Raw genomic sequence first — 21,164 nt, 5'->3', positions numbered from 1 at the left:
GTGTGCATCCATTAGTATGCATATGCAACCTTTTAGATGTCACTGGTGTGCCCTGCGTGTTGGGCTAAGAGAGAGGTACAGTACGGAGTACAGTATGAGTAGGGTGGGTGTTGAGCTTCTTCCCCGACTACCTACCTACCTACGGAGTACTCATCGTGTCATCGACTCTCATCATCAATAATAACTTTCAGTTAGGCCCAGCGGCTATCCGTCCTGTCAATGTGGGTAGCCTGTCGGGCCTGTCTTTAGATGGATGGTTCGCTACGATTCTCGAAAAGCAACTAGCAGGGTTCTAGGGGACCTTGGCAGCCGTTGAGCCATGACCCACGGGAGCACTGTCAGAGGCTGGTTCGGTAGTAGGTAGGTTAGCTTTGGAGTGGGCCAAGGGCGCCTGATTCTCCGGCCGGGCATGCCTTGGGGGAAAGCGGAAGGGCCAACTCGAGGGTCGACAGAGGGTCAAGTTGTAAAAAAGTTCGTAGGCTTTTTGTGCAGGGAGGGGAAAGGAAACAAAAAATTAGATTAGATGAGGCGCAAGCATGAGTATGAGCAGAGGCCATCGTACCGATCTCAAGGCTTAGAGGGTCGCTTGAGCACGACGACAGCAAAGCATCACATCATGCTGAATTGGACATGTCATGGAAATCGGAATCGTGGACCTGGCTTTGACGAGGTGAGTTAAGTGAGTCAATCACGAGGCGATGGCATGGCGATGGCGAGGTTGATGGTGGGTTCGAACTTCGCCTGTGTGGCCTGCGTGGTCTGGCCTGCGAATCATTCGGCCGATGTCTCCCTTGCTGGCTGAAGACTCCCCGCTCGCCGCCAGTCGCCGGAAGCTGCTGATGTGCCACTTGTGTTTGTTTACCCAGGGGCCCCTGTCGATGCGCACGACAATGACGATGATTGCACTTGCCGAGGGAATCGACTACTCACGGCACACAAGTAATTTCCGCTCACACACAATCGTCGCAGGATTGACAAATTCACACACGCAGAGTTTACACGGTTGCCGCAGAACTCGGGCTTGGATCTCCATCGGAGGCCGGTGTCGAGGTGTCGAAAGTGTTTAGCAAAGGGAGAATGTGTTCACTTTCAAACCTTCAGGAGGTACTCAATAGTCTTGGGAGGAGGTTTGCTGGGAGGAGAAAGGCACGCACAAAAAACACACATACGGAGTACAGTTGTCGCTGCAGCTTGCCTACAGAGTATGCTGGTGCTCATACTGGCTGCGGGTGGACTGGAGCAGAAGCACTAAAAGGTGGCGGGTGCTTGACAAGTGGACAATCGACACTGACAGAAGCCCCTCGGCCCCAGTGGCCCTTGGCCGTTAGCGTGCTAGGATCAGGCCTAGGCGGCCGTTTGCTGACTTTAGGCTCATTGAAGCGCGTGAGGTGCTGGGAAGGAAGCCTAATGTCGTTTGGCGCCGGGAGATGCCCTAAGCGAGACGCCCGTGCGACAAGGATGCCGGGGTATGATTGCATCTCTCGTGTTGGATGTGCAGACACTCACCAAAAGAGCAACAGGACCACAGTTGCATGGAGTGCATGGCAAGCTATCACCAGGCTTGTTGCGTGGCCGGGACCCAGCAGCCAGGACCCATTGATCCTAATCCATTGACTGACTCCATTCACAGACTGAAGGCGTGCAAGTGTAAGTGCACGGCGTGGTCATGATCGACCTGCCCCCCTCGTGCTCGCTCACTCACGCTTCATGCCCATGGCAGAAGTGCCTCCGTGGCCCCCCTCTCCCCTCCGTCGTTTTCGGCCACCGTATCCATCAAAATGTTCGGGCGCTGGGAGGCCTACTGAACTCTACAATCCCAAGTGCGGACGAATATTCGTAGTGGTGGCCTGGAGTGCCTCGTCAATAATTAATGAAAAACAATGGTGGCTCATCAGTGGTCTACTGGCACTGTGGCTATCATTGGGAACTGTCACTACGGAGTACTGGCATTTCAACAGTGGGTGCGGGACCCATGCAATCCAGGGCCAGGAGACAGGTCTTGGGAGACTCCCCCTCTAATTCTATTGAACATCAGCCAGGATGCTTGTCGTCTACAGGCTAGAGCGGCAGAGCGAGTCGAAGCGACTGCAAGCGAGGCTCGTTCCAATTTCACCATCAGAGTTTCATTCATCCTCACTACGCTTCGGTAGTTGGGCGTCCGCGTCGCCTTGAGGAAAGGCCAACTCCTTGGACCTTAGATCCAGAAACCCCCCAGACGCCGGATAGAACGAGTCCAGTCCATTCGTGGTTTCACGGGGCCTGAATGGGTGCCCCAGTCGACATGTTGCAAGGAGTCCTACCCACCTGCTCCGTCCAGTAAAGGCTACCACCATACAGGTGTCTAGATTCATTCCTGCTTGCGACCATCGTGGTTAGTACCTTTCCACCATGGAGCAGACAGTCATGCTACTAAGTTACTCCAGGATGGCGCGCCGACGCCGACACCACCAGGTTTTGATGCAGTCTTGCCTTCGCCCTGACTTTCTCGCTCCTCTCACTCGGTTCTCGAGTCATCCGCGCCCATGCCTGGAGCCATCTAGGGTGTCCCTTCTCACTTCGTATTGTTCTTTTGCCTCGCCTACCTGCTTTGCATCTTCAATGCTCTCGCTTTTGTTTGTTTATTACTCGTCCCCTCTCCGCCTCACTGGTGTGTCTGCAATATTGTGCCTATTGTGCCCATCGCCTGTATCAAAGACGTCGAGGCCAACGTTGTCGCCGGCCATGAGGTGATGCCCGCTCAATAATCCTGGCTGTTGCATTTCATATCGATTCGACCCCGGACGTTGCACTCGACTTGCGCAAATCTGTCGAAAAGAGGGACTCCGTGGATCAACCTTGTTGCTGGCCAAACATACCACACGGCCCACCATTAAAAGTGTTGACCATCGACTTGCGGTCATCTTTATTTTCGAGTCAGCATTTGTCGGGGCGCCCATCTGGTCGCCGCGCTGTGCTGTGTTTGCGACTTGAGCGCTGGAGAGGTATCAGGAAGACTGGGGTGGCGGCACCATGAATTATCAGTATACTACGTCGGGGTCTTTGCAGCCAATGTCGGCCTCCATCAGCCTTCCACCCATTAGCAGCATCGACTTCAATGCCCAGCAGATTCAAAGAACTTCACCAGACGTGGTACAACCACTACCACCACCTCCCCCGGCCGCACCCCGTGTGCTACCACCACTACCATATCCCTATGCTGTCCGACCTGCTCCTCCCCCACCGCCGCCCATGGTCCACGATTACATGCATGCGCGGCCTATCTATCCTGGAATGCCCGCTCCCTACCAACATATGCCCGGGCGCATGCCTCTGCCCTCAACCTCCGATCCAAATTTAATTGTTGCCCCGACTCGACACAAGGCCAAGGAAGTCAAAAGGCGCACCAAAACCGGGTGTCTGACCTGCCGAAAGCGACGCATTAAAGTAAGTGTTGCATTTTTTTTGTTTCTTGATTAGTCTTTTTTTCTTTCATCCACGTGTGGCATGGCATGTTCAGCCTTGCCATAAATTCTGTCATGGCCCTTGAAATCCAACGGCTGTAAATTCCCAAACTCCAAAGTTGGCGGCTCGGGCAGTTGCACAAGGGCGGTGGACCGGGTAGGTTTACACGGCATTCACTCCACTTTTGGGGCTTTTGGAGACCGCAACGGAGGCCGCTTTGGTGAGTTGTGGCGCCTTGCGGCTCCCCGGGCTGTCAATCAACCACGCGCAGTTCCAGGTCCCAGGACGAAGATCCCAGGCCACTGGGCGCGGGCGCGGGCGCAGGGTTCCCCCCTAATCCGAGCCTAAACCCAGCTGCTACGGGCGGCCGTTCAGCCATGGCCGGGCCTTATGCTTTTGGTGGCCCTCTTCTACCGTCCTTCCAACCTTTCCAACCTGCAAGTTTACAACCCACCAAAGCCACCCAAGCGCTTTGCTTCCCCACACCGTGTCCTTTTTGTCATTCTTTTCCCCCACCACGGCAGTCGCAAGTCACGAGGTTACTCTTACCCTCTTACCCCTCCGTCTTCTTTTGTCTGGTTTCTTTTTTTGTTGCCAACCTGGCAATCTTGCGTCTCGACGCGAATCATTGATCCCAGCGAAACAACCCACACCACTCTTTGACTAGTGCCAATCCGCCAACCACTCACCTGGTCCTGGAAGCCGAACTCCTGGGCTTTCGTCAGGCTCGTCTTTCTTTTGATTCTATTCTTGCAGCCTTACATGTCGCTAACCATCACTTTTCTCAATAGTGTGACGAAGGTCGACCTGAATGCAGAAATTGCATGAAGAGCAAACGTGTGTGTCAAGGCTACGATCCTGTCTTTCAAGCCCAGGGGCCACACTCCATTCACCCTGCGCCACCCGTGTCCTCTGCACCTGGTCACAACAGTGGCGGTACCCCTACTTCCACTTCAATCAACCATCAATCAAGGAGATTTGTCGCCACTCCTATCAGTCCACCGGTGTCAAATCATAGCTCGAACGTGATCAATAACAGTCCTCGAGATCACCAAGAGTATCCTTTCCCACGGCCACCAGAACAAGTGTTACCTCATCTCAATCAGCCATACCACCTGGATGGTATTGCCCAACCCGGATATTCCTATCCCACACCTGGACGTCGTACGTCTTTTGGTTCGCATCAACCGTGGACGATGCTAATCTCGGAACAGTTCAGTAATGGCCGACATTGAACCGCATCCGGCCAGTCGGACGATTGACTCCATCTGTACGATCCCGGGCACTCGCATCCCCAATATTCCTCCAATCCCGCCGGATTCCATCCCCAATGAAGATGAAATCCACCGGTGGTATGACAACAACTTTGCACCCAGTCTGGACAAGCTGCTGGACTCGGGCTCCTCCAAGTGGTTTTCCACTCGAGGCTTCCAATTACTCTTCAGCGACCGTAGTCGCCTCGGTAGTGTCTTGGCGTACTTGACCCTGGTTAGTAACCAGGGAAATAATCCCTCGACGGACAATGCTTCTCTGGCCAGCCAAGAAGCTCGAGTGACTTGGATGCTGATGGAATTATGTGTCCGGTCCGACCACGACGCAGGGGAGGAGGCTGACAAGCTGGCACGACGGTGCCAGGCGTTGGGTGCAATCTTGACCGCTCAGCCGTTGACCAACCCTACCGCGTCTCTTGCCGAATTTGTCCATCAGGACGAGACGGAACCAGAGACCAAGATGGGGGTGTTTGAGAAGCAAGTTTCGCGAAGAGCCGACGAATTTTGGAAGCTGGTGGAAATGGCAGCAGCCAACCAGGCCACTGACGGCTCAGGAGTATCATTGGCCGCTTTACGGCAGATCCAGCCTTATCGTGACCAGCGAGAAAATCGCGACATCATCTACAGCATCATGTTATTGGGCTCCAAACAGGCGGGTCAAAGTGAACTGTCATCGGAGCAAGGATTAGTGAGAACCTTTTTGCAGAATGAGGCAAGAGGACGTGCCACGAATTTGGTGTTTTCGACTCTTTCCGGCATGGCGTTGAGGGCGTTCCCATCATAGGGGGAAGTCAATCATTCTTTGGATTGGAGGGAGGAGGAATGAGGAGAAAGATAGAGAGGGAGGTGTGTGATATCAATCTTTGTCAAATGGCGAGCGAGCTACGGCTTTTCATGAGCGGAACCCACATTACTGTGATGGCATTTTCTATGTACGAACGACACTGGTTTTTTTCTGCATTCTCATCCACTGGTACTTGCATCTATGCGTGGATGTTCTTGAATTCATTTGCTTGGGGAGGAAGGGGAGGGGGGTTCAGATTTGAAAGAGCAAAACCACGAAAGGAGAACAAAAACAGAAGACCTCCCCTCGAAGATCTGGAACTCTCTCGCTCACCCTTGATTTTTTTCCCTTTTGATTTCATTTTTCCACTTCGTCCGTTATATTCCCCTTTTTGGAAAGAGCATGAAAAGCGGATTGAGCGAGCAATTTTGCAGTTGGAATTTGCGCGACCAAGAAAGATATCCAAGGAACACATCTCAAGCATGGAGGTAATGTATATATTTCATCATTGCAATGTCTCTTTTTCTCATGTTCAAGAGGTAAATAGATCCAACCTACACTAGCACTACATACATACAGACCTGGTCATTGTATAGTGTCCATGTAGATAGATAGAATCTTTGATCTTTTGATCTTGTGATCCTTGATTTTTTATTCTCCCCCTTTTGATCATCAATCTTTCATCAGATTAGATCGTGTGAGCAGCGAGATGAGCGAGTACGTAAATAGCACATACCATAATCGGATATATGTACTGAAGTGTAGTAGCTGGTAACTCCACCGTGTCCACTACAGATAATGCCCTTCTCAAGTGCTAATCACTGGATGGGTCTCGGGCGGTAGTGTAGTGCCATGCCATGCCATGCCGGACGGGTACTCTCGTAGCGTATGTACAGTACTCCGTAGTGCCATATGGTTCTACGGAGTACGCGCTACTCAATCGTAGCAATGTACTCCGTAGCAGTCCTCCTTACCAACATGCACGCTTACACGCTTTCAATCATGAAATGCAAGAATATGGATCCCCCCCTAAGGGTAACTCTGCAAGGGTACGCAATCTTATGCCTAAAAAGTAAAGTCCAAGTCCAACCCCCTGCGTCGATCACAACCCACCCATTCTCAATCAACCTGACCAGTCGTGCCAGTCTGTCAATCTGCCAATACCAATAGCTTCCTCGGTTACAAATAATCAGGGGCCCTTCTTTTCGTGGCGACATTGATTGCAAGGTAGCCAATCATCTGCATGGATTGTTTTTGGTGCAGAAATAGAACTAATAACTTGTTTAGACGTACATTGTCACATATATACTCCGTAGTATACCGTAGTCAGGGTAGTTGGTTAGGGTTGTCACGACAATGTTGTCATACTTACTAAGTAGGTATGGAGGGATGATCTATCATCTCTATGTATGCATGTACAGTACTTACCTACCTACATGCAGACTTCCCTAAGATACCTACTATGATATGGCGTCTAATTTTGACACACCTGGTTATCTGCGGCCGTGTTGTACTGGTGTTCGTTAACACACATTATTTGCACTTGATTATTAGTACAAGTCCTTAACTATTTGACATTTATCCAGATGATGAAGATATGATGATATGACGATAATGATGATGATTTCATTAGAACTCGTGTAGGTGTGCAGAATATATGCTGTATATATGGAGATCAGTCAAGAGTCAAATGAGAAGTAGTCAAACTTGATTTCCGACCCTTTGCCCTGTCCAGTATATCGAGCCAGCCCTCTTTTCTCTTCATCACCACTTGGTGAACATCCTGCCCTGTAATCTCTTCCCACTGCGAATGACAAACCGATCAATTCTCGTGAAATAGTCCGCCGCGGTGATGACAATGAAGGTAATGACAATCGTAACAAAGGCATGCGCCCAATATGAATCACCCAGATGAGATTCTCGCCACGGGTCAAGGTACAATTCTTTGATACCTCGACCAAAAGGCAGATGCATCGCATAAAGACCAAAAGAGATATCGCCTAGATAGCGAGAGACAGTCCATTTTAAGGGCTTCTGTAACCCAGATCCAAATTCCAAAGCGTACACTAGCATAAAACCTCCAATGCCCAGCCAGAATAGGTATTCGGCTTTGTCGATCCACCAGAAGGGAATCACTTTGTTGAGATAGCGCCAGGGGAATGGACCCCAGAGGCGGAGGTCGGCTCGGCCGAAGTCGACTTCTCCTAATAGGATGAATCCGATGATGAAGAGGAAGAAGTGGAGAATTTTGGCGGGCCATGATTGTTTCTTTCTAGCCGGTCTCTCGGATGAACTTTCTGTCATCGTCGTCGTCGTCGTTGGGAGGAGGAGTCGCTGAGGATTGCGACAAATAGATAATTGAGCGATGAATAACCCCGCCGTGAATTCTGCAATATACACCGCCTGCCAGCAGTAACTAACAATCATGACGACCCACATGAGGATCATGCGAGTTCGTGTTGTTAATCGGAGAATGGCGGTGCAGAAAAAGAACAAAAACAGACTCCCACGAAATTCGACTGGAATAGTCCATAGCTGTGGCAGATAATCCGACCCAATCGACCCGTTGAAGACAATGTCGTTGATGCCAGGTGCAAATGGGTTACAGAATCTGAACACATCGGTAAACCAATGACGTAGTTGAGCCAGAATGGAGTCTTGATGGATTTTAATGTCGACTCCATTGTATATCCGGAGTCGGACTAGGAAGAACGCAATGATGAACGCGGCGACACAGCTCCCGTAGAGACGGAGGTACCGTCGAAATGACAATGATGCCAGTCGGTGTAGCATTCGTGCGTGGTCCATCCTGTGCATCTCCAGTAATAAGCCGTGGCCAAGTGCGTACCCAGAAATGATGTAAAAGAGTGAAACTGATCCAACTCCGCTGAAAAGCGTGCTTACAAAGGGATATCGACGCCATGTGTCTTGCATAAAGATGTACCACAAATGGGAAATGTATACCACGAAAGCGGCGTAGCCTCGTAGGGCATCGAGATATGCGGTTGGCCGATCACCAGCTGATGAGATTCGGCTGGTGATGATATATGTTGGCAGGAGGGACTTCCATGATGGGATATAGGGTCGAAGGGTGTGTTTGACGCGTTGCCATCGGGACAAATCCTGTGTGGGAAGTGCGATTGGCTGTGGCACATCCAAGTCTTCTTCTTCATCCTCATACTCATCATAGTCGAAATGTTGGACGACTAAAGGTGTAGTTTCGGTGTCGTCGTCCCCAGAGGAAATGGAAAGGGTGTTGTCGACACCTTGAATCAGGGTAGTAGTAGATATGATGTCGGGGTCCTGGGAATCATGTATTCCCGGATCAAGTTTTTCATCAAGCTCATCTTCGAGTGACGAGATCTGATCCGAGTACGAGTCTTGCTCATCAGGCTCAATCATTGGAGTCATTGCGGTCGTCTCGACAGGTCCAGCTGGGAGAGACATGATGCGGTATGCTGAAATTCTAAAGTTGATCAGCTACCAATCAATACCCCTCCAGTCCATTGAAAGCATTCAAGTAACAAGGCTGAATGAATACTTGCTAGCTAGCATGACGTTCCAAGCATGGCTGTTGACACGGGTCGAACACGAGGTGCTAGCACATACGGTCGACAGCAATAGCAACAGCACAACACAATGACATTGACAGTGACAGTGACATTATTTTATTACCGTTGCCAACAAGCAGACAAAGCCGGGTAATTGGGTGAACTGAAACGGGCATTCAAAATGGCTATCCTTTCAGGGGGTTTGGGATGTGTCGCCGCTAAAAGATAGACAACGCGCCACCATTCAAGGTTTTGAGCTGGCACGGCTGGATCTGTGTTAGGCACCATCAGCCACCCGCTCATGTCTGGACTCTGGCTGGCTGCTACTTTCAATCATGTCCAAATTCAAAACTTGCTAGACAAAGACAGATGGACACAAAAGCCAAAGACAAACACATGCTGGCTCAACATGCTCGTTCTCTGTACGGAGTACGTATATACATATGTCATACGTATATCTGTCGCTTGTTTTTGACGTGTCCAAGCTTGGAGTAGCGAGTCGGTAGCATTGATAAGGACGCTTGTCAGAAGCTTGGACTGACCGTGTCCCCATGTATATTTTGACGACAAACGGAGAAGGGAGAAGGGAGAATGGAGTTTGTAGGATCACGGCGTGTGTAGAGTGGGAGACCAACCCCGTCACGTGTTGCACCAGACTCCACATCAACCGAGATTAAAAGAGATTGAGAAATTACAACTCTGAACGCCACATTGGCCGGCAATTCTGCTCTACCGGCGTCTAGATTCAAGTCTCGATTCGGTTCGATTCGAGTCGCATTCTGGACCTGACCTGTGTGGTGGGGATTTGATGATGTATTATTGGTGGGCAGTGATCGCCAAACAGTACATACATACATAACATACATATGATGAGTATGGATGCACTGCGTCTTTCTACCAGAACGACATCAACAACAATGTCATGGCTTCACGGCTCCAATGTCACTATCTCCCTTTCTCGGCCGTTTCAAAGACCTTTTCCCGCCTGGGTATCGTACAAAGTCATGTATCCAGTCCTTGTGGTTCCCAAAAGTGATTCTCCGGATATCACCTTCTCCCGACTATCGTAAATCCATGGAACCTGATAGTAAACGCCCGCTGATGCCAATATCCGCGCCAAATCATGCCAATGATGCTTGTTGCAAATGCACAACAACCGTAACCTGCTTGCAGATCTTTTTTGGACACACATGGATAAACCATCCGGCCAAACCCAGTTTAGGGTCAAGGAAGAGAACGAGAGAGCACTGAGCTCTCGATAGAATCGTGAGAATCGATAGGTGCTTTCTAAGGTTCCACGTCTTCCAAAATCTCATCCTCATCATCATCTCCCTCATCCACTCCCGAGCGATCCATGTCCGAGTCTTCGGCCTTGGGTGCGACTTGACCGCCTGCTGGGTTTTGTAACAACGAGTCATTCTTGAATTCCGGTTTCAATTCCCATTTGCCGTTGAAGTCGCCTGCTTTCCACATAAAGGCTATTTCTGATAGAACTTCGCGAAGATACGCCTCGGGTTGGTTGACTCTTGATTTGAGGTCCCGAAGACCCCAGATTCGGTGTTGACGGAACAGATCGAGTAATTTGTCGATGAGGATTGGTTTGTCGATACGCGCGGCCCGCGTTTCCTTTTGAGCTTGTCGGCGAGCTTGTGCATTCTGCATTGTGTGATTAGTCGAAGACTCCTGCATTCAACAAAACAACATGTCCTTACCCTCATTGCACTAGCCTTGTCTGCTGAACTCATGAATGGAATGTGTTTCTTGGATGGATCTTCGTCGCCAGTAGCAAAGACCGAAGTGTCCTTCTCGGCCACCTTGAGCATCTCTGCTGCCCGTCTGGCTTCGAGGGCGAAATACTCCTCATTCTTGACTGGTGTCAACTCATACTCTTTGGTCACCGTGCCTGTGATAGCCGTCTGTTTGGGAATCGGGCGTCGCGCATATGGTACAAAACGACCTTTGTTTTCCTTCTTCCGCAGTTCGCGTTTGTGGCTGTCGTAAAGATTGGAGCGACCCTGGAATGGTGTCCCATCCGAGTCGACCTTTCCAGGCCCTCCAATATTTCGCGGCTTAAAACCAGGCAGGTCTTTCTCAGAGAAAACCATGGACTGGCCGGGGCGTCGAGACCGAACCTTCTCCACGGGAGGGGTTGAGAGGATATATTCTTTGGGTTCTTTTTGGAACTGAGAAAGTCCGTTAAGTAATAAGCTGACCTACATGGTGATACATTGTGGTTAGTGATACAGTCAGTAATGTAAGATTCAAGACATACCCTCGAAGGATTGTTCTCCGCGCCTTCGATTCTGATGGTGCCAATTTCAATCTCGGCGTCGTCCTTGAAATCGTCTAAAGCTGCCCACAGTGACCGTGAAACATGACCGAGCCATAGCGGTTGTTGGACACGTGAGAAATCCAAGTCGCCGATGTCCTCTTCATACCCATCTTCATCGTCGACGTCCATGTAAGGTGGAGAGTCGTCTTCGTCCATGGGTTCTGGCTTGATCGTTTGGTCGACTGACTCAACCTTGAGTTTGGGAACGCCGGAACCCTGCAAAGTCGCCATGATGAGGGGGGCGATCGCAAAAACCACAGCAATTTAGCAGACGTTGGAATGTGAGTTAAAGTCGTAATAACTATGATTCATGCGGAGAGTCTAGAGACGAGGTGACACTGCATTGCAGCTGAGGAGATATGCCCCGCTGTTGACATGCTCCGCTCTACTTTATATCTCAAAGCGCAAAAGCTTCTCCCTGGTGACTCATGGCCCCAGGACATGAGACTCCTTCATATTCATCTTATTATCAAAGGATCAAATCTCGGAAAGGTGCATACCGTGCATTCCTACAACACCTAGGAGGGGTATATAACATGACAAACCGACTATAATCCTCCCGCACGCTTTACAAAAGGCCCATGCCATCGTCGTGCATTCATATATAACAATCATAATTCATCATCCATTTGGCCACCTCATATGACTTCAGGCGCCTTCCCTTCGTTAAAATCCGACAGGCTGCCGCCGGAATCCATCGCCAATATGAGAGATGGCCAAGTCGACCGCCCCTTTCTGTGTCGCTGTTGGATATTCTGATCTCTGTAGCATCTTCAAGGGGATTACCAGTTGCATCGTCGCAATCACATTAATTTCTTGTGATCCATTCGTGGGACTGTGCCGAGAGATGGTCGAGTTGAACTGTCCCATCGGCGTCACGTCGCCAAGAGCATACGCAGTTAGCCCAATAAGATCCCCAGCTGTTGTCTGGATCATCTTCTGGAATTCCAAGAGCTGCAACTTCATCGATGACGACATTTTCCCTGGTTCGGCCGATTTGCCGTCCAGGTCAAGCTTGACCAGCTCAATCAATCCTTCGTATAGTTTGACACGTGCTGTGAGAAAGCGCAGGTGGTAGAGGAAAATCCAGAAGCTGTAGAAGTAATACACTGCATGTGAAGGATAGAACGCCCACATGGTGCCAGAGGTTGCAGCACGAATATTCATCATGTCCCACCCAGGCTCATCTTTGCACCAGTCAGTCATGCTGTCGTCCAAGTCCCGGCCGTACTGGATCAGCGTTCTGGCCAAGGATTTGTAATCTTTCATTTGATTTGGTTTGGAAGGCTTTGCAGCCAGGAATAGTCTGATCTTTTCGAGATGCCGTGCCGTTCGGTGGAAATATCGAGTAGCCTTGTTGGCGGTCTCTGAAGGCACAAACTCATGTTCTTCCTGGTAGACGTCGATTTCCAGGTCGTCAAACTCCTTGCCAGTGACAGAAGTCAGGATGAACAGACGCAGTTGCTGCTAGTTGTCAGTTATGGGTCAAGGAACAAGAACAGTGTGCTTACAATCGCTGCCTTCAATATACGAAACACCTTCTCTGAGACGGGGTTGTCGAACTGGGTCATGCCCCTTAGTCGTAGGAGGTTCATGGCGCCTCTTACATGCAAGATATGAGACTGCCATTCCTCTTCAGACGTCAATGAGCCGATGGAGGCACGCCCGTGTGTCAAGACCACACTAATGAGCTGACGTGCGAGTATCAGTACGTCGCTTGGCCAGGTCAAGACAGGACACATACCTCATAGAGCCCGAGGAGCCAGACGGCAATGACGGTTTCATCTTGGATAGTGGCAGAGCTGTCGAGCATTGTTGCCTTGGTTGACTTTAGAGCGTAGCCATATTCCTTTCCGGTCTGTAATCTGACATCTGTCCCGCTGTATCTGTCGGCTAGAGTCATGCGCGAGACAGCATTGGCTGCCAAACTGAGACTCGAATAAGGTGCGGTCTTTTCTAACATGGACGGCAAGAAGTCGAGGACTGGGAAGGAGTAGAGTCGTCCTGCCTGATAACAAAACAAGTTCAGGAAGAAACAAAGAGATTGGTGGTGAAGGTCATAACGTGGTGGAGGTGTGATAGAAGTATGAGCAGGGGCAAGTTTGTGAAGAGGGATCTTTTCTGCTGAAGCCTCGGGCTTGACCTCCTCAGACCAATACTGAGATTCATCCGCTTTGATGGGGGCCGGCGAGGTCTTGGACTTGGCTGGGACGAATATGGGCGGCACAGGAGCCAAAGACTGACGACTTGGCCCGGCAGCGGAACCTGCTGCCGGAGAGCGAATCTCCAGTTGGACTTGGTAAGGATAGCCTGGGCATGGTTTTCGGATTTGAGCACATCGTTTGCAGCCTGGTTTGCCTTCGTCGCACTTGGAGTGGTCAGAGACGATGGGGACAGGCGTGCTGATCGACTGGTGCACTTACCTTGATCTTCCTTTTTCGGCAGAGGCCACAGCCTGTGCTAGACCTGCCAATGTTACCCATGACGATGGGCAGGTCTGATTGTGAAAGGGATGTTTTGTCGAGTCACTCAAGGCGCAATAGATGAGGGCTAATTGGACTTTGGGGCTTCCAATTCATATATAGAAAGCATGGTTCGATCGCCCAACAGCTGAAGAAAGGTGCGTCATGGTGCCGTCAATGTTGTTGAGCATGTGTTGCACCAAACGTAAAAGGGCAAAAGATGGCTAAAATGAGTGCAAATTTAGAGGCTGGTCAGGACGTTGATTGCAAGGCGCGGGCGAGTTGGTATTGATGGAGAGGTATGCAGGGGTCCAAAATTGTAGTGTTAGATACAGTTGGCGAGAACGATGAAGAATAGCTTGATGAAGGAAGTTTGTGAAGTCAGCCATAAGCAGCGTTAGGGCTTAAAAGATGGGAGATCAGACGAGGTTTACACCGTTTGTGGCCAACCCACGATGAACGCCGAATGTTCGTTGCTGAACGTTTCGCGGGGAAAGACCTCGAGGCCCTCGGGCTTTGATGCCTCATGGTTGTGCCACTTTACCTGTTGCAGTTAGGGAGCTGGGTTGCCCCTAACTCATTGGAGGTGGAGTGACACCGTTGCCTATTAGCCTATGAGCTTGTGGATCTATAGGTACTGTCGCACACCCGCATTCAAGCAGTGTGATTTTGCATTATGAGCGTAGAGATGAATAGAATTGGACGGCCATGAGACCTCTCTGCCCCTTTTTAGGCTTCAATAACTATCGTAGTTGTAGGTTCGGTGGTTAGGTGCCCGGGGGGCTGTTCAGGGACTCGATGATCTGCGGGTGGCATGTCCGTTGATGATTATCCTGTCATTGTACTTGTCGATCATCGAGTCTGACAGTCTCGGGCCCCCCAGTGCGCCCCCTCGGCCCCCTCGGCCCCCAATCCATCCCTGACATGCCTGTAATTGTCCCCCTCAGTGATCCCCTCCCCCATCCGTAACTATTGAGGGGTCTCGACCTCTTAATGCCCCGAGTGGCTGTTCCCCCTCAGCCTCCCTGCCTTCTAGGCTCCCGGTTAACCTTCCCATCTTAATTCTTGGTCCAGGCACCTGATATCAAACCGGCGGAACATCAACTGCGATCGTGGATCTGACGAGACATTCCTCACATGCAACCTTGGGTTGCCCTCACCAACCCACACACTCGTTATAACAATGGCCTCGAGGCTGGTGCTTGTCATTGGCGACCTGTTCATTCCAGACAGGGCTCCGGATATTCCTGCAAAAGTAAGTCGCGCCATCGACCTTCATCACCTACCAAACACTGACTTGGCTACCTAGTTTCGCAAGCTGCTCACTCCTGGAAAGATTGGTCAGGTAATCTGCTTAGGCAATCTCACCGACAAAGAAACATACGACTTCCTGCGACAAACCGCCCCAGATCTACACCTGGTCAAAGGAGATTTCGACACTGAAGCCTCCAACCTAGCCCTGTCCAAAGTCGTGCAACATGGAGGACTTCGATTTGGTTTTACTCACGGACACACCATCATTCCACAAGGAGATGCCGACGCTTTGTTGATTGCTGCTCGGCAGATGGATGTTGATGTCCTTCTCTGGGGTGGTACCCACAAGTTCGAGGCATATGAGTTGGAAGGCAAGTTCTTTGTCAATCCTGGTAGTGCGACTGGCGCCTTCAGCACGTCATGGGCCGCGATCGACGAAGAACCCATACCCTCCTTCTGCCTGATGGACGTGAGTTGATTGCTGATCCCTCTTCCTCCCAAATCTCAAGTCTAACTTCATCTAGATCCAAGGAGATGTCCTCGTCTTATACGTCTACCAATTACGCACCGACCCCAACGGAAACGAGACTGTAGCAGTGGAAAAAGTCTCCTATAGGAAGCCTGCACCAGCCGAGACATGATCAGTCACCACCACCGCCCTTTTACATTAGACACAGCGTCGCTAGGAGCCGATGGTGTCTCTGTACCGCCTTCTCCATTTCATCTCACACTAACTTGACACCGGTCCTGTCAACGTTGAACACGATCTATCAACCACGCTCCGCAAAGCTTCAAACCTATGTTAGAAGTAGAAGGACAAGATACTGCCACACTTGTGGTCCAGGGAGTGAACTGCTTGGCTGCTAATCGAATCATCAACCGAGTAGCAGCACCACGCAACCAGTTCAGACACTTGAATCAAGGGAATCAGGAACACAGTGTCTCGAGCTCACGGTCCACTCGACCAAATTTAGGAGTCAACACATTCAGCAAAATGGTTGCTACCGGTGCCAGTTCATCCACTAGCACTATAACCTCCATTAACATAAGCCCAGACTCCTCCAGGGTATCATAATACAACCATAGACCAGCAATGTACAAGGCATGAACGAAATCATGAATGAAAACCTCTTTTATGTCCTCAGCGATACAGCCACCTCGATTGTTTTAATCCACCGCATTCTCGCTTCTGGTATATCGTCTGCATCATATACCGGTCGTTTTCGTCGTTTGCGTTTTCTTGTGTTATTAACCGGTTCAGTTGAGTCTTGCTGGTGTGGGGGTTTCGTGGGATCCTGATCCTGATCCTGATCCTTGTTGTCGTTCTCGTTTTCGTCGTTGTTGTTGTTGTGATCTGTAAATACTGTTTCCTCGATGACAGAGGTTACCGTAGTATCGCCCATCAATTCAAGTGTTGTTTCACCTGGATCCATGCCCAACATCTCAGATGACTGTCCTTCTCCCTCCTTATCCCCATCGTCCTCCCCGTCACCATCCATATCCGCCTCGCTCCCCCCTTCCACCTCAACAATATCATCCACGACCGCCACATTCCCATACCTCACATCCACATTACAAAGCACATCCTTTTCCCTCTCACGAAACCACTCCGCCACCTTCAAAGCCTGATCCATCGCACGACCACTCGCCTTCACTAGTACCTCCTCGCCATCTCTCGCCAACACCGCGTTCACCTGGCGCACACTAGGCGGCTGGCCCGACCCTCGGCCTCGGCCTCGGCCTCGAGATGGAGCGGTAGATCCTCTTTCGCCTTTGGCGCGGTCAGATGCCCGTTTCTCGATTTGTGCTAGTAGTTTCTTGACGCGCTTGACTGCGCTCATGAGAGGTGTGCGGCGTGATACGTAAACGCATTTCGCGACCGTGGGTCCAGCGTGTGGATCGGCGATGGCGGGGTGCAGGATTGGGCGGCGGGATATAGTGTGTGTTGGGGGGAGGCGGGGGAGGGAGGAGTTGGATGTAGACATGTTTGATGATAGTTGAGGAATCAGCGAGAACAGGAGCGGGTACCGTGTGGAAAAGGTTCCTGGGCGCTGACGGACCTGGTGTCTCGACACACGGCTCGTGAGAGAGGTTTAGCTCTCGATATGGTATTTCATCTCCTGCCTGGGCCTGTGGGCTGCCTTTCTTTATTTCTGTTCGAGATGACTGTTTGTGATTGTGGTGTTTTGTCAGGCTTACACGTAACAGGCGATTCCGGGGTCGTGGTATGCAGATGGAGACACTGATTTCTTCAAAGTATATGCTACCTCATCGAATTGGAATAGAACAAGAGCTACTACGCCACGCGACGAAAGGCGAGGTTTCACGTCGTTGAAGAATCACGACTTCTGACGAACCTCTGAATTGCGGTTTGCGGGGAGTGAGAAATTCACGGTAGATCATTAGGACTATATGGCATTACTTGAGCAGAGCATATCGTGTCTTCTGCCACGTTGGTTTCAAGTGTTCTCTACCGTATCCACTTGAGATGATGGCATGTCTTGCTCCGACACATACCCGTTTTTCCTAGTGAGACGTTCCAGAGGTTCAAACTTGATACTCATTTGTGGGACTTTTATGCAACTCAACTGAATTTCACCCTCCCCCTCTTACCACGAGACATTGGGCGAGAAACTGTCCCACAACCATGTTTGGCCCATTGTGTTCATCAAGCTCGGGTCAGATCCCATCAGTCCACCACTCTCACTGCCAACACTGTCAGTGGAGAATGGGGCTTGTGTGGTCGTGTTGCCGTTGTTGTACGAGTCTACGTTCCATGGATCCATCTGAGCCCCGTCCGCGAGAATTGGAGCTGCCGTTTCAGGCGTTGGGTTGGTCGAAGGTGGGAACATTGCTATGAAAAGAGTCAGTCTGGTTTGCTTGTGTTTGAATCATGCCACATACCTTGCTGTAAACTATAGATACCATTGTTAAAATCCATATTCTCGAAGCCGGGGAATTGTAACGTAGTATCAATCGTTCCAAAGTCCGGAAGGATCTCGTTGTTCACAGGTTGCAGATCCATCGAATTGAGATCTATCGCTTTGGGCAGGTCGTCTAGAGACCCTTGTTGGGACGTCGATGTGACAGGTCGTGCTTCGTTAATACGAGTTGTTCGTGATGAAGTCTGTTTTGAGGGTCGATTTGATCTTGACTTGGATTCAGGCTCCAGCATCTCAGCATCAGCAAGCATGGCTTTAATCTCTTTGTTGCCAATCAACCGTACGAGGTCTTTCAGGATCTTGGTCGTTTCTCCTGAGATGTTGACTCTAGTCGAAAGAAATCGCGAGAGAGACATGATTCGCGCAACTGCCTGCTTGGCGATCTGAGCTTGTGATGAAAGAGGTCGTGACAGAGCAACGACGCAAAGGACCATCCCAGCTGTGAAAAGGTTGATGCCGAGAAAAGCCGCCGCATGTCTCTCGCGAGCGAGGAGTAAAGGCTGGCGGTACTTTCCGAGTTTCGATGACCGGATAGCTGACTCCCAGCAGTTGTCTCGACTCGATACGAGGATGTCATGAACATCCTGCTTAGCTTCAGGTCCTCCTCCTAATGATTCATTTCCGTCTGATAGGTAGCCGGGATCTTTAGCGATGTCATTGGCCGAAGGCTTAAAGTCTCTCAGATCTTGGGAGAACAATGGTCGGTGAAGGAGTATCTGGATATTGTCGTACGCGATCTGCAAAGCGAGAGCTTGCAGCAAGAATGGGCGTGTTTCATCCGTGGCCGGCTCCGAAGGGTCGCGACAGAGCTCCTCTAAATTCATCTCAGGAGGGAGACTGTCGCGAAAGCTGACCAATTCGTCATGGATTCGAGACACCCTGCTGGCTAGCTCAGCGATATTAGAGCTCCGATGAAAATAAACGTCGCCAATAAGAGACGAAGAGATCTGATACAATTTGACTTTGTACTTGACATATGAGAAGGTCGTAACTTTTTCGACTGATCCATCAGGCATTCTCGCAGTCGATCTAAAGGCAGGGTGGGTAATATTGGAGTCTCCAATGTTGGCAGGGAATTTGACGTCCATCTCACCAGGTACAATCACCTGTGGACGACCATAGGTCATTGCACAAAAGCTATAATTTCATGTTAGAAATGAAAACAAGAGCACAACCACTGACTCACCAGTCCAGGATATATAGTGCCCAGAACGTTCGTCGACGGTCCTCCTTGACGATGTCAGGAAGTTTGCGCCATGAAGATTCCTTGTGGAGATTCATGAGTTGCGCACATCTAAGACCAGCACCGAGGACTATGAAGCCCAAATTGGGACGTCCATTGTAGACGTAGTAGCTTCCAAGCAAGGAGCACACCTGGACAGCTTCGAGGCCAGCTGCTTCATAAAGACCATTCATGTTGTCCTCGACGCCCTTGAGCGCCTGGGTCTCAAATTTGTCCAGATCGAAGTTGGGGAACTTGCGTCGAACATCGTCTACATTAGCGTATCTTGCTCCAAGCCATAATAGGACCAGTATGAAGATGACCTGATTGGAGCGAGATCGTGGGCATCGTCGAGAGGTCATCAAAGTCTCGTACGTGACGCGTAGGGTCGGTGCATGGAATAGGCACATGAACCAGTGCACTGTATCCAGATACGAGTCGAGGAGGTAATCCGTGATCTTTTTAGGTGGCAGCTCGAAGCCCACCACCTGATTTAGTGGAATTTCATCCTTTAATTTGCTCTTGAGAGCTTCAGGAACTCTGATACCTCCAGGCAAAGCAGAAGTTGAGGCTACCAGTACTGTGTCCGGACTGAAGCTATCGATAATCTATTGGAGGTCAAATTCGGGGTTCGTATGGATCTGACTTTTGGAAATGGAGGAATTACCTGTTGTGTGAAGCCGACCGAGGACACGCGTTCGACATATGCCTGGGGGTCATCGGGCGACACCTGATCAAAGCTAACGGGCTCCTTCGTGCCCGCTGACGGATCTCCTGGGCCCACATCCACAACATGAACATCGTTGTCGCTTGTAGGACTCGAGTGAGATGAGGTCGATTCTGTGTTGAGCCGCGGTGACTTGACGCTCAAATCACCATCCCGCTTGGCGTTGGCTGGAACCTCTGGCAACGGATGGACGCGCTTCTGTCGCTTTCGCCTTGGTGCACTAATCGGTCAGAATCCGACAGTCCGGCAAATGCGCAATCAATGGCTCAAGTAGACTTACCGCTCTGGAGCATCTGATATACAAGGTACTTCCGAGCGCACACATAATGAGCAGGGACGATCAGCATCACACTATTTTTTTGATTAGCTATAGGTCCATTCATGGGTTTGCCTTTGCGTTGCCGAGTCTCCAACCTTTAATTTCTGTCGTCGACACCTCTGGCAAGCAGATTGCACACGAGAGCGCCGTTTCGCTTTTTGCGGATTCGTGACATTATCAGACCACTGGATGTTCATGTTGGTCTGGTACGAGGCATGAGATTTCTTGAAATGAGATGGGGGCAAGGAGACTCCTCATATTCTATGTGAGAAGACACTATCCGACAGCATTGATTGGTGCCATCAACGACAATGGCGTCCTGTTCGTGGCATCAGAAGAGGAGAGAAGAATGAATAGCTCGTACAATGCAAAGAGCGGGACAAATCGCGACGATAGGCGAAGTCGACGTTTGGCGGGGAAGAAATTCAAGATGCAGCAATGCATGATCCGATACAAAGGTCACGAGACTGCCAAATTCTTGGCATTGGATGCTTGGGAAGGAGTGGTGGGGAAACGAAAGGAAGGCACGCCATAACCTCAGCTACTTCACTTGGAGATGGCGCGACCAAACGGTTACAAGTACCTTCCTCCTCTAACATATGCATCAAGTTTAATTCAACCTCCATTGACTCCCTTCTATCTCATGATACACGGGATTTATCTCCATCCGGCTGTTGTTCTGCTTCAATGGATTCATGTGGCTTCACTGGTACATATGCCCGACACCTAAAAAATCTACGCAGCCACAGGAGAACTTCTCCCAGCCTCCGGTAGGCAGAACATGCAGGCCTATCCTTGACTCCCTGATCAGCCTATCACATATATGTTTGGCCTTCATCCATCATCCCTCGGACAAGAT

At 50.3% G+C, this 21,164-nt stretch overlaps 7 protein-coding genes across 9 annotated transcripts; 2 read left to right on the top strand and 5 right to left on the bottom strand.

Annotated features, from left to right (window-relative positions):
• Nucleotides 1-2,504: 2,504 nt before the first annotated feature.
• On the top strand, nucleotides 2,505-6,081 carry PV10_08545. Of its 3 annotated transcripts, none has more exons than XM_016373579.1 (3): nucleotides 2,505-3,423; nucleotides 4,233-4,605; nucleotides 4,656-6,081. In XM_016373579.1, exon 3 carries the CDS (start codon nucleotides 4,663-4,665, stop codon nucleotides 5,494-5,496), a length of 834 nt encoding a protein of 277 aa, XP_016220490.1. In that variant the 5' UTR covers nucleotides 2,505-3,423; nucleotides 4,233-4,605; nucleotides 4,656-4,662; the 3' UTR covers nucleotides 5,497-6,081. The 3 variants fall into 3 exon arrangements, with proteins under 3 accessions (XP_016220490.1, XP_016220492.1, XP_016220491.1); XM_016373581.1 differs by lacking the exon at nucleotides 2,505-3,423 and adding an exon at nucleotides 4,049-4,166; XM_016373580.1 differs by lacking the exon at nucleotides 2,505-3,423 and having other exon boundaries at nucleotides 4,049-4,605.
• Nucleotides 6,082-7,100: 1,019 nt separating this feature from the next.
• PV10_08544 (uncharacterized protein) lies at nucleotides 7,101-9,137 on the bottom strand. Its single transcript, XM_016373578.1, has one exon. The coding sequence runs from the start codon at nucleotides 8,941-8,943 to the stop codon at nucleotides 7,261-7,263; it is 1,683 nt and encodes a 560-aa protein (XP_016220489.1). The 5' UTR covers nucleotides 8,944-9,137; the 3' UTR covers nucleotides 7,101-7,260.
• Nucleotides 9,138-9,846: 709 nt separating this feature from the next.
• PV10_08543 (uncharacterized protein) lies at nucleotides 9,847-11,671 on the bottom strand. Its single transcript, XM_016373577.1, has 3 exons — nucleotides 11,320-11,671; nucleotides 10,760-11,260; nucleotides 9,847-10,703 (listed from the first exon to the last, which is right to left on the bottom strand). The coding sequence occupies exons 1-3, from the start codon at nucleotides 11,608-11,610 to the stop codon at nucleotides 10,335-10,337; spliced, it is 1,161 nt and encodes a 386-aa protein (XP_016220488.1). The 5' UTR covers nucleotides 11,611-11,671; the 3' UTR covers nucleotides 9,847-10,334.
• Nucleotides 11,672-11,880: 209 nt separating this feature from the next.
• Nucleotides 11,881-14,081, bottom strand: PV10_08542 (uncharacterized protein). Its single transcript, XM_016373576.1, has 4 exons — nucleotides 13,803-14,081; nucleotides 13,124-13,747; nucleotides 12,891-13,070; nucleotides 11,881-12,843 (listed from the first exon to the last, which is right to left on the bottom strand). Exons 1-4 carry the CDS (start codon nucleotides 13,860-13,862, stop codon nucleotides 12,046-12,048), a joined length of 1,662 nt encoding a protein of 553 aa, XP_016220487.1. The 5' UTR covers nucleotides 13,863-14,081; the 3' UTR covers nucleotides 11,881-12,045.
• An 888-nt stretch (nucleotides 14,082-14,969) lies between these two features.
• Nucleotides 14,970-16,239, top strand: PV10_08541 (uncharacterized protein). Its single transcript, XM_016373575.1, has 3 exons — nucleotides 14,970-15,096; nucleotides 15,151-15,564; nucleotides 15,620-16,239. The coding sequence occupies exons 1-3, from the start codon at nucleotides 15,025-15,027 to the stop codon at nucleotides 15,734-15,736; spliced, it is 603 nt and encodes a 200-aa protein (XP_016220486.1). The 5' UTR covers nucleotides 14,970-15,024; the 3' UTR covers nucleotides 15,737-16,239.
• On the bottom strand, nucleotides 16,134-17,080 carry PV10_08540 (uncharacterized protein; the record flags this gene model as incomplete). Its single annotated transcript, XM_016373574.1, has 1 exon — nucleotides 16,134-17,080. The coding sequence occupies one exon, from the start codon at nucleotides 17,078-17,080 to the stop codon at nucleotides 16,229-16,231; it is 852 nt and encodes a 283-aa protein (XP_016220485.1). The 3' UTR covers nucleotides 16,134-16,228.
• A 396-nt stretch (nucleotides 17,081-17,476) lies between these two features.
• Nucleotides 17,477-20,707, bottom strand: PV10_08539 (uncharacterized protein). Its single transcript, XM_016373573.1, has 6 exons — nucleotides 20,401-20,707; nucleotides 20,267-20,337; nucleotides 19,927-20,206; nucleotides 19,224-19,867; nucleotides 18,000-19,174; nucleotides 17,477-17,949 (listed from the first exon to the last, which is right to left on the bottom strand). Exons 1-6 carry the CDS (start codon nucleotides 20,500-20,502, stop codon nucleotides 17,705-17,707), a joined length of 2,517 nt encoding a protein of 838 aa, XP_016220484.1. The 5' UTR covers nucleotides 20,503-20,707; the 3' UTR covers nucleotides 17,477-17,704.
• Nucleotides 20,708-21,164: the final 457 nt, after the last annotated feature.

This window comes from Exophiala mesophila (genome assembly GCF_000836275.1).
Source record: "Exophiala mesophila strain CBS 40295 unplaced genomic scaffold supercont1.6, whole genome shotgun sequence".
NCBI classification, from domain to species: Eukaryota; Fungi; Ascomycota; class Eurotiomycetes; order Chaetothyriales; family Herpotrichiellaceae; genus Exophiala; species Exophiala mesophila.
This window is presented reverse-complemented; position numbering and strand designations above follow the sequence as displayed.